Genomic DNA, 15022 nt, shown 5'->3' on the forward strand with positions numbered 1-15022 from the left:
TGCTGCAACTTTTCATAACCTCCTTCAGATGGGTCTCCTCAGCTCTGACCTCCAGCCTCCCTGCTGATTCCGATTCCTGAATTGCTTTCAAATATAATCAGCTGCAGAAGGAAGGGGGAACAAGGGGGGAGCAGCAGCGAAGGGAGTATATTTCCTTCTTATTAAAAAGCCCACCGTGTTTTTCACGGGAGAGATTATTTTGCCCCGGCGTAGGCAGCCCCCTCCCCACGTTAGCTAGTAGTTCATTTCCATTCTCAATGAATGTAGCAGACGGGGTCCTGTGCCTCTTTATTGAATTGCTTGCAGCCAAGGGTTTAAAGGCCACAGCAGGGGGAGTATTATTAAAGGAGGGAAATGAGTCATATTGGAAAGCTTCAATCTGAATTAAAGTGTGTTTGTTCGGCAATATATTAGCTCTGGAGAGAACCTGAAAAGAGATTCAGCGCTGGAGTCTCTTAGAGACAACTTTTCAATCAAGAGTAGCCCTTCGCATCAGCACCTTGGCCAGCACCCACAGAGGCAGAAATCAAGGCAGCATGCACTGCTTAGAAAAATAATTATTATTTACTGAGTATGTAACAGGGCCCAGGGCCTGTTGTATTCCTTTGCTTGCAAGCATAGTTGGTCAAAAAAGAAAAGAAAATCCCCACCAACAAAACAAAGATTCTCTAATCAGAATAAATTTATACAAATGTGGTTAGTTTTGCCTATTTGACCTTATTTGCATAATACATTTAGGTCTTTTGTATTATTATTTTTTTTGTTTAATGATGGAAAGGAGAAATAAAATAGGCATTGACTAGAAAGCTTGACTAGGTCGAATTTTATTTAAACTGCTATCCTTTACCTCGGGGATTCCCAACCCCCAGCCTGTGGACCAACACCAGTCCACAGCATGTCAGAACTGGGCCACACAAACCAGCGAAGCCCCATCTGCAGGCAGCACACCCTTTCCAGTCTACGAAAAACCTCTCTCCACAGAACCAATCCCCGGTGCCCAAAAGGTTAGGGGGCGCTGCTTTAACCTATGAGATTTTACCTAGTGCTACCCATGCACTATCAACCCTGAGGGCTAGAAACATGCTTTAAACATTTTTTAAAAAATAGAGGATAGTAAATTCTGCACAAATTTATGCTTTTGTGAAATGTCCTGTAAGCCTCCTTGAATTCCCAAGTGTGAATAGGTGGAAATATAAATTTTCTAAATAAATAAATATTCATGGAACTTCTCCTACCCCAGACTTCCTATGCCCATCAATAAGGGTAGAAGCATTTTCCATGTTTTTCATTCTCACAAGAAATCTCCAACTTAAACCAGAAGGATTGCAGGGTGTGTTTTTTTTACTATATAGGCATTTTTCCAATACAGTAAATACATTTGTTCTGTGTCCTTTGTCTGCAATGTCAGTATTAAACTAACATCGCTTAGAATGTAAGTAAGTTTTCAACATTGTGCTCTTGATATTATTGTTGTTGTTGTTGTTATTATTATTTATTAATTATTATTATTTTACTGAGTACTAACCAAATCCACATCCATTAGAATATGGAGACTCAAATACTTGTTGAATCATTTACAAAAATGCCTCAGGGGACAGTTGCCTCACTAAGACCAGCAGGGAATTCATGGCACAGTCAGCAACTATGATTCCCAAACATTATACACTTTCAGCACTGAACTTAGAAGTATCCTCAGAATTTTCTTTGTAAATAATTCCGCAGTACTCAGCTGTTTTTAAGGTAAAAACTGAAATCCAGCCCTCCGTTATATAACTTCATTATCAATATATTTATCTATAAAAGTTGTTCCTCCGGTCATTCCTTTTGGATAGTGATGGTGAACCTATGACATGCATGTCACAGATGACACACCATGTCATTTTTGGTGACATGCCATACCTACAGAACCTCTAGAAGGTATAGGAAAAGATGCCACCTTGGGAATGTCTGAAAATCAAACATGAATGGATCATATTTTCTGGAGGCTGAAAGACCACACAAGAGCATTCATTGAAGTTTCCAGACCTTGGACAACCCAGAGCTGCCTCGGATAGGCATTTCTTTTTTCTTGAGAAACAGATAAATTGAAAATAATTTACAATGATGTATTTATTTAAGGGACACGGTGGCTCAGTGGCTAAGATGCTGAGCTTGTCGATCAGAAAGGTCGGCAGTTCGGCAGTTTAAATCCCTAGCGCCACGTAACAGAGTGAGCTCCCGTTACTTGGCCCAGCTTCTGCTAACCTCGCAGTTTGAAAGCATATAAAAATGCAAGCAGAAAAATAGGGACCGCCTTTGGTGGGAAGGTAACAGCGTTCCATGCACCTTTGGCGTTTAGTCATGCCGGCCACATGACCTCAGAGACATCTTCAGACAGCGCTGGCTCTTTGATTTAGAAATGGAGATGAGCACCGGCCCCTAGAGTTGGGAATGACTAGCACATATGTGCGAGGGGAACCTCTACCTTTATATATCTATTTATTAAATAACAGATTTAAATAGTTTATTACTCTTTGTTATGAATTGTCTCTTTTTTGTCAGAGAGAGGGAAAACATACCAGCTGAGTGAAGTTAGGTATTTCCTGCTCCAGGAAATGGGCAGGGGCTTACCAAGAGACCCTCTTGGAATGGAAAAGTCAACAACATTCTCTCTCTTTTAGGAACACAATCTAGGGAAAGTAGTGGGATAAGAAAGCAACGGCTACACAGAATGAAACGGGTATATCCTCAGGAACCAATCATTTCGCTTACCCTGCAAACAGATTTTATCTTTAGAAGTCTAGTTATGTGCAAGACGCAGAGGAAAAAACCTGAAACCGGAGAGGCAAGAAGTTGCAAGAGTCGGTAAAGATTTGGCAACATTCAGTTGCTGTTTGTCATTATTTCCCAGGATGCCAGTGTGTTAAGAGATGCCCCAACAGGCTACTCTGTAACTTGGATTGAGAGCAGAGGTGGTATTCAGCAGGTTCTGACCAGTTCTAGGGAACCAGTGGCAGAAAGTTTGAGTAGTTCTGAGAACCAGTAAATACCACCTCTGACTGGCCTGCCCCCATCTATTCTCTGCCTCCCGAGTCCCAGATGATTGGGAGGAAATGGGGAATTTATAGTATCCTTCCTCTGCCATGCCCACCAAGCCATGCCCACAGAACCGGTAGTAAAAAATTTTGAATCCCACTACTGATTGAGAAAGCCAATCTGGTCTAAGAGTTATGGCACTAGGCTGGAAAATAGGACCCCTTGAGTGCAAGTCTGGCTTTAGCTATGAAAGGCACCTGGGGGGTCTTGGACCCATCACTCTCAGCCCTACTCACCTCACAGAATTGAGGTGGGAAAAGTGGGGGAGGATGGTGTGGGTTGAATATGTTCACCACACATACACATATTTTTAAAACTAATAAAAGGTTTTTTTTAAATAAACAAATAAATAAAATCAGATCTACAAAAGAATATTCTCCTTAAATTAGCTGCTATTGTTTATTTATTTATTTATCTAAATGGATAGCTCCCCCCCCCCAATTGAATATACCTGACATATTTGGCAATCCCAGATAGGCACTGAGGTAATCTGGCAATGGAGAAGAGACCAATTCCACAGTTATTCAGTCAACTGGATAACTTTTAAACTCAGCTTATTGCCAAATTTGATAGTAATCTGTGCACACAACAGAAATTCGATATTTGTTCAATTCGGAATCAATTATATTTTGGATAGAAAACTTCACTGTAGGGCAGGGGCAAGAGAACAACTAAGGCCAATTAAAAATACATGCACAGGAAATGGGGGGAGAGGTTGCTTTCCTTCTGAAGGCCAATATGCTTTGAAGCATTTCTTTCAAACCTCATGGGGGCTAGAAATTTATTTTTAAAATGTGTTATGTAACAATGTTATATTAGAATCAACTCTCATTATATTCTATTCAGAATTTACGTATATTCTATTTAGTATCCATGTATCTATATTCCATATTGGGGGGAAAAATGGAAAATTATTCTCAAGAAACTTCTAGGGAAAAAGTTAAAGAGGGGCGGGAGGGGGGAGAGAGAGAGGCTGGAATGAAGATTGAAAGGAATGGAAATCAAGAGCTCCCCCTAATGGACAGACACGGAGCAGGCAGGGAACAGTGCATAATGGAAAAGAAACTCAAAGAGGAACCTTCTCAGTAACTAGAGAGACAATGGCTTAAATCTTGGCTAATCTAAAGAACAGGGGTGGCTTCGGTTAGCAGCTCCTGGGTTTCAAGGGTGAAGAAGCCATTTCACAGTGTTATCTCCTAACTCATCCTAGACACATATGTATTCTTATTTTCTTTAGCAGTACATTTGCATGAATTCAGGTCAAGTGCGGGTTGATCAAATTACAAATATACAGGTCCCATTTTATTTTTTTACCTGGATCCCAAGATGCCCCAAGGCGAGCCTGGATCAAGAAACACACTAATAAGTAAAGAACTGCAAAGCCCAGGACTGTATTTTGGAACGTTAAATGAATTGCAAGTTTAAAAAAAAATACTTCTGGCTAACTGTGCCTTTAAAAATGTATTTCAACAACATAATTTGTGAGTAGCATTTGGGGGTTCTCTTTGTTGCTGTTGCAAGTGCTCAAAGAAACTAGGGAGTCAGAAAAGCCTGCTTAAGAATTGCAAATCCCTCCCAAGACTATTATTATGGTAAACCTCAATCTACCTTCTGCTCACTGATGATCTAACAGAGAGACTAAGATGAGAAATGAACTCCAAGATCAGGCTGGAAAGAGGGTGGACTAAATTCGGCTGAAAGCCCATTATGCTTCCTAAATGCGCGCATTGTATTTACCTGAAAGGAAGGCAAGCTGTTTTGTTCTAAATACTTTATCATTAAAATGGGAGGATTGTCTTAAATTCACCGAAAATATAGCAAGGGAGGAAAGGAGGCTATTTAAAAAAAAAAAAAAAAACTAATCTTCCTCTGGCAGGGGGCCATCTTAAATTCAGGACTATCTCCTTTTCTAGTAATTATTTTACAATGCAGTGTTTATTTCAAACACGAAGCCGTCTCTGTCTTTATTCCAGTCCTCCCAATAACCCTTCAGAACAAGGTATCATTAATGGTTATTTGGAATGGATCCTGAGTCTGAAAAAAGAATCTAGCACCAAAGCCCCACCAGTCATCTCTCCGCAATTAAGCTGGATTTTAATTCAGCCTCTGTATCCTACAGACCTCCATTTTCTACAGAGGTGCTTCTCAACTACGGCTAGCTATTTTAAGATATGCGGACTTCAGTTCCCAGGATTCCCTAGCCACCATGGAATTCTGGGAGTTGAAGTCCACATATCTTAAAGAAGCCCAAGATTGAGAAGCATTGTTCTGCAGCACGGGTATCAAACTCGCCGTGTCACGTTGTCATCATGCGATGTTTCCCAATGTTTTTCCCATTCCCGGAGTTGATGTCTGCCGCCTGTTTGACATCCATGTTCTACAGGGTTGACATTTGCTCAAGGTGAAGAATTTGAAGCAACAGAACAAACATTAGGAGAGTGAAAACTCTTTTGAGCAAGAAGTGCTGTTTGAATAAGATGCCCAATGTGCAGAGATTAATTCTAGGCCCGTGATGGTGAATCTATGGCATGAGTGCCACAAGTGGCACGAGGAGCCCTCTCTGCAGGCACGCAAACTGTCCCGCCGAGTCTCTACCGTGTATGCGGGAGACACGCATGCATACACAGGGGGGGCATACGCCCATGCACGGGTGAAGCGTGGGGGATGCGGCGCCTCCCTACACTCCATTTTTGGTGCCAGGATGCTTCAGGCAGGGCCTCTGAAACCTGGGGAAGGCGAAAATGCCCTGTCTGCCATGGGGGGGGGGGGAGAGTTTGTGCGCACATGTGTGGAGGTTGCATGCACAGGGCACATTGCATTGTGGGTGTGGGCACACGCATGGACATTATCACACACGCACACACACGCCTTCGGCACGCAAGGACAAAAAGCTTAGCCATCCCTGTCCTAGGCCATGCATATACAGTCAGCCTGCCCAATAGGAGGCACTAGTCACATCCTGGCTTAAAACTAAGTCCCCCCTCCCCTTATTCTTCTCCTTTTCCTCATCATCCGAACAGGCTGAAACCACTCGGTTAACAAGGTTGCTTTATATGGGACATAAGTGCCCCTCTCCTCCAGCTAAGAGCTGCTTGCTGGGTGCTGTTTTCTTGACAATCGTCATTCTAATGTAGTTGTGTCAAACGTGGCTTCCCTCCCAAGCAGGGTGTGTGTGAACTTGGGAGCTTGTAGACGAGAGCCGCACAATTCGGCAAGCAGCCCAGTTCAGAAAGGGCCCCTGCATTAGGGGCAGAATAATTTTAACGGATCTAATACTACCGAAATGGGGGACAGCGATGGACGTTTCTATACAACCACCTTCACCACATTACATACGTCAAGGCCCCTATACCGCGTCTTATGGTGCACCTGCCAACTTCAGTGCCTCGATTCATCCAGTTAAAAACCAGCCCCATTTTTTTCTATGGGTTTCTTTAAAAAAAAAAACCCTCTGCCTCTCCAGGACCCTTTGCAGTGCAGTGTGTATATGTGGTTGCAATCATGCTCTTCCATAGCCATGGCTGAGAGCAGAAAGAGCCAGGAAGTAGTTAAAAGCTAAAGAGGGGGGAATTTACTATTTTATCAAAATGAGGCTATGACAGCTGTTTAAATGCAGGAACATCTGGCAGTCGCCTGACCCTGTGAAGCAGCAGGGCCAAAAGGGGCTCCAGGCACCCATCAGCTACTTTAAGTGGCTATTGAGCATAATAAATGGGGGAAAAAGACGAGAGCCAGTTCTTTCCCCCCAGAACAGGGCAGTGCTGAACGCAGCAAGTGAGCAGACTCAGGAAGAGGACAAGCTGAATTATCTGGGAAGGAGGACATATGTCCTTGTCCAAGGATCAGAAGTAGACAAAGATGGCTATTTGCCACGATTTTAGAAAGTTTACTTCATGGCCAGTAAGTGCAGACTGCCCCATTTTCATAGGGAGAAAACCTGCTTTCCGAAAAACAGGTCTTGCAGCAAATTCACAAGCCTCAATACAGGCAGTCCTCGACTTAGAACAGTTCACTTAGTGGCCATTTGTACTTACACCGGCACTGAAAAAAGTGACTCGGGACCCCGTTTTTTCAAAGTTACGACCTTTGCAGCATCCCCGGGATCAAAATTCAGATGCTTGGCAACCGACTCATATTTATGATGGCCGTAGTGTCCCGGGATCCCCTTTGGCGACCTTTTGGCAAGCAAAGTCAGCGTAGTTCACTTGACAGCCGTGTTACTAATTTAACAACTTCAGGCATTCATTTAACAACTGTGGCAAGAAGGTTCGTTAAATGGAGCAACTCATTTAACAAATGTCTCAGCAATCGAAATTCTGGGCTCCACTGTACTCATGAGTCAAGGCCCAGCTGTAGAGGCTGCCCCAGGATGGAACCTGTTTAAGTGGAACCAGGAAGAAGAAACCCCAAGAAACTCAAGATCAGTTACAGCCCTCCCTCGCCCTTGAGAACTGAAGATAAAATTAACCTTTCCCTCCAAGTTATGCTCTGCCTGATGAATTGGGGTATCAATGTATCTAAAGCCCCCCCCCCCAAACGCTCACCAAGGGGATACAGGGGAGAGCGAGAAATGCAATCAGGCAACAGCATCAAAAATTCCCCTTGCAGAGCAAGATTGGAAGCGTGCCAGTCTGCTTTGATGCAAATTCAAATTGTATCACCAAGGCGCTTCGATGCAATTGAGACAAGAGCTTACTCATTCTTCCCAGCCATGCCAAGAGTGTCTCAGTCCATCACACCTTCGACACTTAAATGTGATTACAGGGAGGAAGAGGGTCACAGGAAGCTGGATTCAAGGGTGGGGGGGAGGACTTGGTGTAGCAGAATCAAAGTAATGGACCAGCTGCAAATGTCTCTGGTTTAACTTGGCTTGTTTTTTTTTTCTTTTCTTAAGGCAGTTCTCTTATAACGCTGTCTCATAATGTTGAGTTAATATACATGAGGACAGATTTCAGAAAACGGCTTCACTGCAGGTATAGAACTAGGTTTTCTGGAGTGTTTCTTCTTTTTTAAGATTTTTTTTTAAAATCCTACCTTTATTATTTTTATAAACACCTCAAGGTGGCAAACATACCTAATACTCTTTCCTCCTCCATTTTCTACACAACAGCCCTGCGAGGCTTGGTTGGGCTGTGAGAGGGTGAAGTCACCCAAGTGGTTTTCATGACTAAGAAAGGCCTAGAATTTACACTCTCCTGGTTTCTAGGCTGGCCCATTAACTAGACCAGTGTTTCTCAACCTTGTCAACTTGAAGATGTCTGGACTTCAACTCCCAGAATTCCCCAGCCAGCGAATGCTGGCTGGGGAATTCTGGGAGTTGAAGTCCAGACATCTTCAAGTTGACAAGGTTGAGAAACACTGAACTAGACCAAACTGGCTTGCTTTTAGTTCAACTATGCCTTTATTTTGCAAAAAATAATAATGACATTCCTCCAAACACAGATAGATTAGATTAGATCAGATCAGATTAGATTGCTTTTATTTATAGGCCGCCCTTTTCCCTGAGGGGACTCAGGGCGGCTTACAACCTATAGGGAGGGGATACACGTAATGACATATACAGACAATACATAATTAAAAAATAGAAGCAACATTCATCATTCGGGTGGGGACAGATCCTAATCTTTAACCCCAGGCCTGGCGGGATAGCCAGATCTTAAGGGCTGTGCGGAAGGTCTGGAGGGTGGTGAGGGTACGAATCTCCACGGGGAGGTCGTTCCAAAGGGTCGGAGCTACTACTGAAAAGGCTCTCCTCCGCGTAGTTGCCAGTCGGCACTGGCTGGCAGATGGAACTCGGAGGAGGCCTAATCTGTGTGATCTAATCGGTGGTGAGGAGGTAATTGGCAGGAGGCGGTCTCTCAAGTACCCAGATCCACTACCCAGATAATGTTCTCTATTATGTAAAAACAAATGCCTTTTTCTAAAAGCTCAGCCACACATCTTCTAATCATGCCCTTTCTGAGGCCTTTATAGCAATAGCAATAGCAGTTAGACTTATATACCGCTTCATAGGGCTTTCAGCCCTCTCTAAGCGGTTTACAGAGTCAGCATATCGCCCCCACAATCTGGGTCCTCATTTTACCCACCTTGGAAGGATGGAAGGCTGAGTCAACCCTGAGCAGGTGAGATTTGAACCGCTGAACTGCAGATAGCAGTCAGCTGAAGTGGCCTGCAGTACTGCACTCTACCCACTGCGCCACCTTGGCTCTTCTTTACTTAATCAGTCACTAATATCCCCTCCCCACAGCATTGCCTGGCTAAGTAAATTCAAAATTGGGTAGTCTCCACTACACGTACAAAGTATGTGCTATAAAGCAAAACTGCATGCTTCTTTCTCTTTGTAGTGTTTGGGGTGTTTTAAATTTATTTTATTAGCCACAAGCTCTGGATCTTTCTCTCATAGTCTGCAAACATCTGCTGACAGTAGCTGCACAAAATCAAGGTACGTTTAAAAAAAAAACACCTAAAGATGCAGAACCCTGAGAGAACTAAGGCTGTCACATACTTTCTTTAACTACCAGCTGACATAAGTAAAATTAGAAACTTTTCAAAAGTTGATTCCCTGGTTAAGTAACCAACTGGGTATAAAGTAAACCTCACCTGAACAGCTTGCAAAACAGCACCCAATCGTATAGCAAAAATGCCTAATTTAGTTTTTATTTATTTCATATTTCTAAACTGCCCGATTCCCTATGATCAGTGTATGATTGCCAGTTGGTCTACCCATTTCATCTCAGTTTGAAGGCAGATCACGATGGCAATTGGACCCTGGGCTCAGAGTCAAAAGGCGTCCAGCAGAATCACCTTGCAGTTATGCCAGGATGCTGCTGCCCTCTTTGGAAAGTGGATGGACATCTGCTTGTTAGCAATTGCCTTGTAGTACCCCCTCTGCCCTTCTCTCAGCAACACACTTTTGTGCCAGGTAAAGAACGGGGCGTTTGTAACAAGGCACTGTTACGGGGCTTATTTGAGACAGAGGATAAATCCTAGAGAGTCATCTTGAGTTTTGCAAATGATCTCTTTTGAGCAATATCATTAATAAAATTTAGCTTTACTTCATCACTGGAATAAAAAGTAAGTTCTATCTTTTATATTAGTCAACAGATGTAGCCAGCAGAGTGACTACTGATCAATAGAAGATAACACACTTTGCATGCCAAAGATTCTAAGCTGGTTGACTCTCATTTTTGTTTTTAAAAACGTAGGAATGATATAGAAAAAGCTGACATTCTGGCACTCCATGGTGGCCATATAGTCAAATCTAATACAAGTTAGCCTCCTAGATTTATAATGCATGAAACTGGTTCTGACTCATTCATCGGTAATCTAAACAAAACAAAACCCACATCAAACTCTACATAAAAGTAATTGGAATTTTTGAATTGAACAGGAAGGGAGCACTCCAGAACCCAGAAACCCAAATTCTGAGTTCACTGCACTGAGTTCAGTTTATCACCTCATGTGCCTTAAAAGAGACATCACCTCCCATGGACGTTGTTCTAGACTTTTTGTAAAAGAAAAAGTGGTTATTGAAAATTATCTTCTTAATGAAAATTAATAACAAAATTATTAACTAAGAGGAAATAGGTAGATGCCAATATACTGTTTTAAGGATGGATTCTACTTCCTGAAGACTAAAAAGTTGGTCTTTTTCTTACATGGACCGAAAGGAGATGTCATTATAGATTGTCAACATTGTGTGAAAACTACTGGATTCCACATGATCATATTGGACTGTTTTAGATTCTACAATGCAAGACTGAGGCTTTACATTCTTCCTTCATTATTGTTAGATGGGGTTCCAGTGGATTTGAACAGCAACTGTATTCTCAGACAAAAGCATCTCCTTTTTCTTAGGTGAGGACCCCCACTTATTTGTTCCCCCCCAAAAATATGGAAGACAGGAAAAATGCAGAGAATTGGAATACAGGGGATTGGCCGCTAGAAAGGAAATAAACAATGTCTTCATAACACACCTTTACAAAAATTAGATTGAGGATTACAACTAAGAAAGGTCATGCAGACCAAACATATTCACGAATGTTTCAATATCTAGCAGGGCTTTTTTTCCATTTCTTATAACTTGGTTTAAAATAAGAACCAGTTGCCAGCCATTTTCCAATTTAATTAGATGTACGTGGGGAAGGTGGGTCCCCTTGCCAGGAAAGGGGAGAGGGTGTCTGAGCTAATAGTTTGTGTTTCTACACCCATATACACAAGCTGGTTTGAAAAGCAGGAAAATAATCTCATTCACACTTTCCCTTGGATGCTCTTTTTTTAATGCAAGGTATAAATAAAGAAATAAATCCTAAAAGAAGTAAGCAAATAATAAATGTCTGCATTAGGAGCTACATCTCTTTTTCAAACCCAGCACAGATCTTGTTCCTTTGATCTCTTTCCTTTCAGACCACTGCCCCCTCCAAAAAAATAAAAATAACTGATTATCTTCTTAAAACAAAGGGTTTTATCACCTTACAAGCAATCTCTTCTGCTAATGAAAAAGGCTAGAGGTGGCCTCTCAAGATTTTTCTCCTCCTCTTCCTGCCTTAAAGAACAGGATCAGCCAAAGAACCTCAACCTAGTAGTGAGATCTTACCTTCTGGAAATCTAAATGCAATTCCTTGAAAGGGGAGGGGGGGAGCGAATCAGCCTTCATGAAATTGTTGAAAAGTAAAAATTGATTGTTATGAAATCCGATTCTCACCCGCCCAGTGCTTAATGAGCCCATTCCTTATTCCTCCCTGCAACATTATAATGCCGTAAAAAGAAAAATAAGACACACAGAGAGAAAAATTAAAAATGAAGCTGAGGCGCTGCTTCAACTCCTGATTTGCAAGCACTAAAAATGGCAATGCCATTTACCTGTGAAAGAATTATCTTGCACACAGGCAGCTGTGGATGCAGCAGGCAGAGGAGAAGAATCAAAATTTTATGATCCTTTCTGGGTGTTATTATTTGTCGGTTCTAAGAAGAAATAAGGAACTTATAAAGTTCCAAACCACCACCAGAAAAGGAGTGCGAGATAAGAGTTGGTTCGTTGTTTTTTTTAAAAAAAATACTTTTTAAAAACATGGCAGCTGATTTGGTGGAAGGAAGAAAAATATTCAAAGCCTATGGGGATGTTGGCAGAAAAAAAGCAAAAAGTCTGGGTAAAAAGGCCCCTGCAATTATTTAATATCACTTCCATTAAGTGCTTCTTTATTCAGCTTAATTGGATAAATTGGAGGCACAGGCCTCCAGGTAAACAGTTAGTGGGGAAAGTATATCCTCGGTTTAACAACAACAGAACAATATTTCCAGGCTAACCTATTTATAAAGCACTTGGTGTGTTGTCTTATAAGCAAACTAACCTGGAAGCATATTGTCTGCAGCAACACAATCGCCTCTCTTTTGTGTGTGTGCGTGTAATAGAGGAAATGGTTTGCTCAGGGAGGGGGGGTGCATCTCCTTTTTCATCCCTGTTGCTTCAGAAAATGGGCGCAAGTGGCTCATAAGATCAGGAGGGAGGCAACCAGGTTTTGTGCCAGGAAGAGGCTTGCATATACAAAGCCAGCTCTTGGATCCCCTGATTTGTTTGTCTCTGCCTAGCCAAAATTCTTCCCTAAGGAAATCTAGGAGCTGGCCTGGAAAATCTCCTGGGGAGACTAAACAATGGATCAAAGGCTTCGCCACACCTGAGGCTGGTAGAACTAAATTCACAATTAGTAAAAAAAAAGAGGCAGGAAAGATCAATGCTTTGCTTAAAATTACTCTTGTTTAATTCGGATGCCAGGAATAACTATTAGGTTGGAGAAAGGCCAGGAACGGCATCAGAAAAAAGCTTGCGCCCCTCTTCTAACCCCTGGCTGGAGCTCTGCTCTGGGGGGGAAAAAGTGATGGTCTGATAAATCACGAATTGGAATTTAAACAACGTCTTGGACTGCGTTGGGGATCTGGCGAGGTGATCCGTTCCATACCTCCTAGGAAATCCTACTACACGTTATATGTATATATGTGGGATGCAGGGCACTTCCACGCAACCCTTCCCCAGAATACATCGATTGGCATTTCGGTGGGCGGGCTCACCCATACAAGTATATCACACACTGCCTGTCCACTATGAGCTTGCGTGGTCGCCGCACGGTATATTCACGCACACGAGCCATCCACGGTACCTCAAAAACGGTCATTTCCCCACGTATCAACACCGCCTTATCATTACCACAAGGCACGGATCAACCCAGGCCCGCACAACAAGCTAGCGGGAAGCGCACCGGCCACGTGCCTGCGTTTGTACACACAACCAGTAGTACGTGACGGCGCAGCCGAGCTTCAACAGTTGTACCCGCGGGGCCCGAAAAGTAACGGTAGCCTATTCCCAGCCGAGCGGAACCCGACCGCCGCTCCACGAGGACGTCCCGGGGCACGAAGGCGTGCAAAAGTCGCATTGCCGCCCTCGGTTGGCTGGCTTTCCGCCGCGGCTGCTCGAAGGGGACGCGCGGGTGTTTTGCTTTCGGCCAAGAGACGCGAGGGGAGAGAGCGCGTTTCCACCCGGGCTTCCACCTCAACTGCCCCACGCCCCGCCGATCTGCAGGCGAGGAGGAAAACCCGATCCGGCAGCCCAGGCGATGTTTTCGCGAGCCGCCAGACAGATCGTCGCCCGCCAGGAGGTGTTTTTTTTTAAACAGCTCGGATCGCGCCGGAGGAGCAGACGGCTTGCTAGCTGCCTAGGCGGTTTGCGCCCCGCGCGAAGGGAACGGCACTCCCCCCCCCCCCCACACACATACGCTTCTCCCACCCAAACGCGCTTCTTCCCGCCAGACCGGTCCCCCCAGACATCAGCGTCACGCGCGGAACTTTGGAGAGTCGCGTCGAGTCTCCTCCGTTCGCTTCTTAGCAAACGCAGAGTCGAGTCAAAGTTAGGAAAAGAGTGTCGTCGGGGGAAAGCTGCCGGCTAGTTCCCGATCGTACGCGGCTTCTCGACGCCCCGCTCCCTTTTGCTCCCGCTGCGAGGTTGCCGTCCCCGGCCACCGCCAACTTCCCCTCCCTCGCCCGGCGCTTCCCCGCGTCAGCCAGTCGGCTCCCGCCCGCGGTCGTCCTCCGACGCGCCTTACCTCTCGCACAAGCCACTGGCTGAGGGCGAGCCGTACCCAGCTGAGGACCTTCATGTTTCAAGGGAATGGAGATCTTTTCACCAGCATTGAGAGCGGGAAGGAGAGGAGGAAAAACTGGAGAGCCAGAGGGAGGGAGGAAGAGAGAAGGAGAGGTTGGAGGGAAAGATGTGGGGAGGCCGAGCGCTGCTGCTTAAGAAAGACCCCCCCCTCCTCCTCAAAAAAAGAGAGAGAGAGAAGCAACCCTCGGGGTGGGGAGCGCGAAAGAGCTGAGCGGGAGAAGAAGGATGAGCAGCAGGTTCTCGGAGCAGCAGCCCAAGATGCACCGAGCCCTGACAGGAAGGGAGGGGGACAAATGCAGAAAGTTGACTCTGCACTTGATTGGGGACTGGGGGGGGAAGCGGGGGGGGGGCGCCTGCACAGGCGGGCGTTGAGTTCCACGTGCCCTGCCCAGGGAAAGAAAGGGGCGGGGTGCGGACCTTAAAAATCCCGAGTTTCACCAATCCCACCCTTCCCACTTCCCACGGCCGATCTGGAAGGGGGAGGGATTAAGGAAAGGATCCTCTCTTACCCTGTTAAGAAGAGGCACGGGTGGGTGAGAGCAAGAAAATGGGGAGGGGGTGTTTCTTAAGATAAGGGGTGCAGCAGTAGGGGATTTTGCAAAGGAAGATCTATAGGTAGCTGGGTTGGTTCTGAACATGTGATCTCAAAGGAGGGCTGTGTGTGTGTCAAAGTTTACCCTCACCCATATATAGGATACTTGGCATAACTCTTGCCTGAGGTGGGAAGACTGCTTGGTGTCCAACCCTTTATTCCAACTGGCAGAAGAAATATTGGAGGGAGTCAGAGGGATCCAC

At 44.5% G+C, this 15022-nt stretch overlaps 1 protein-coding gene across 1 annotated transcript in view; it reads right to left on the reverse strand.

Annotated features, from left to right (window-relative positions):
- NXPH4 (neurexophilin 4) overlaps window positions 1-14370 on the reverse strand; it is a 106965-nt gene extending 92595 nt beyond the window's left edge. Inside the window, exon 1 of the mRNA XM_014061738.2 lies at window positions 14169-14370. Within this exon, the coding sequence (XP_013917213.1) occupies window positions 14169-14222 (54 nt within the window). The 5' untranslated portion in view covers window positions 14223-14370. The remainder of the gene's footprint in view (window positions 1-14168) is intronic.
- Between the last annotated feature and the right edge of the window lie 652 nt (window positions 14371-15022).

The sequence above is a fragment of the Thamnophis sirtalis genome, unplaced genomic scaffold (genome assembly GCF_051295495.1).
Source record: "Thamnophis sirtalis isolate CommonGarterSnake01/CBP01778 unplaced genomic scaffold, rThaSir2_p1.2 scaffold_3, whole genome shotgun sequence".
Lineage (NCBI taxonomy): Eukaryota > Metazoa > Chordata > Lepidosauria > Squamata > Natricidae > Thamnophis > Thamnophis sirtalis.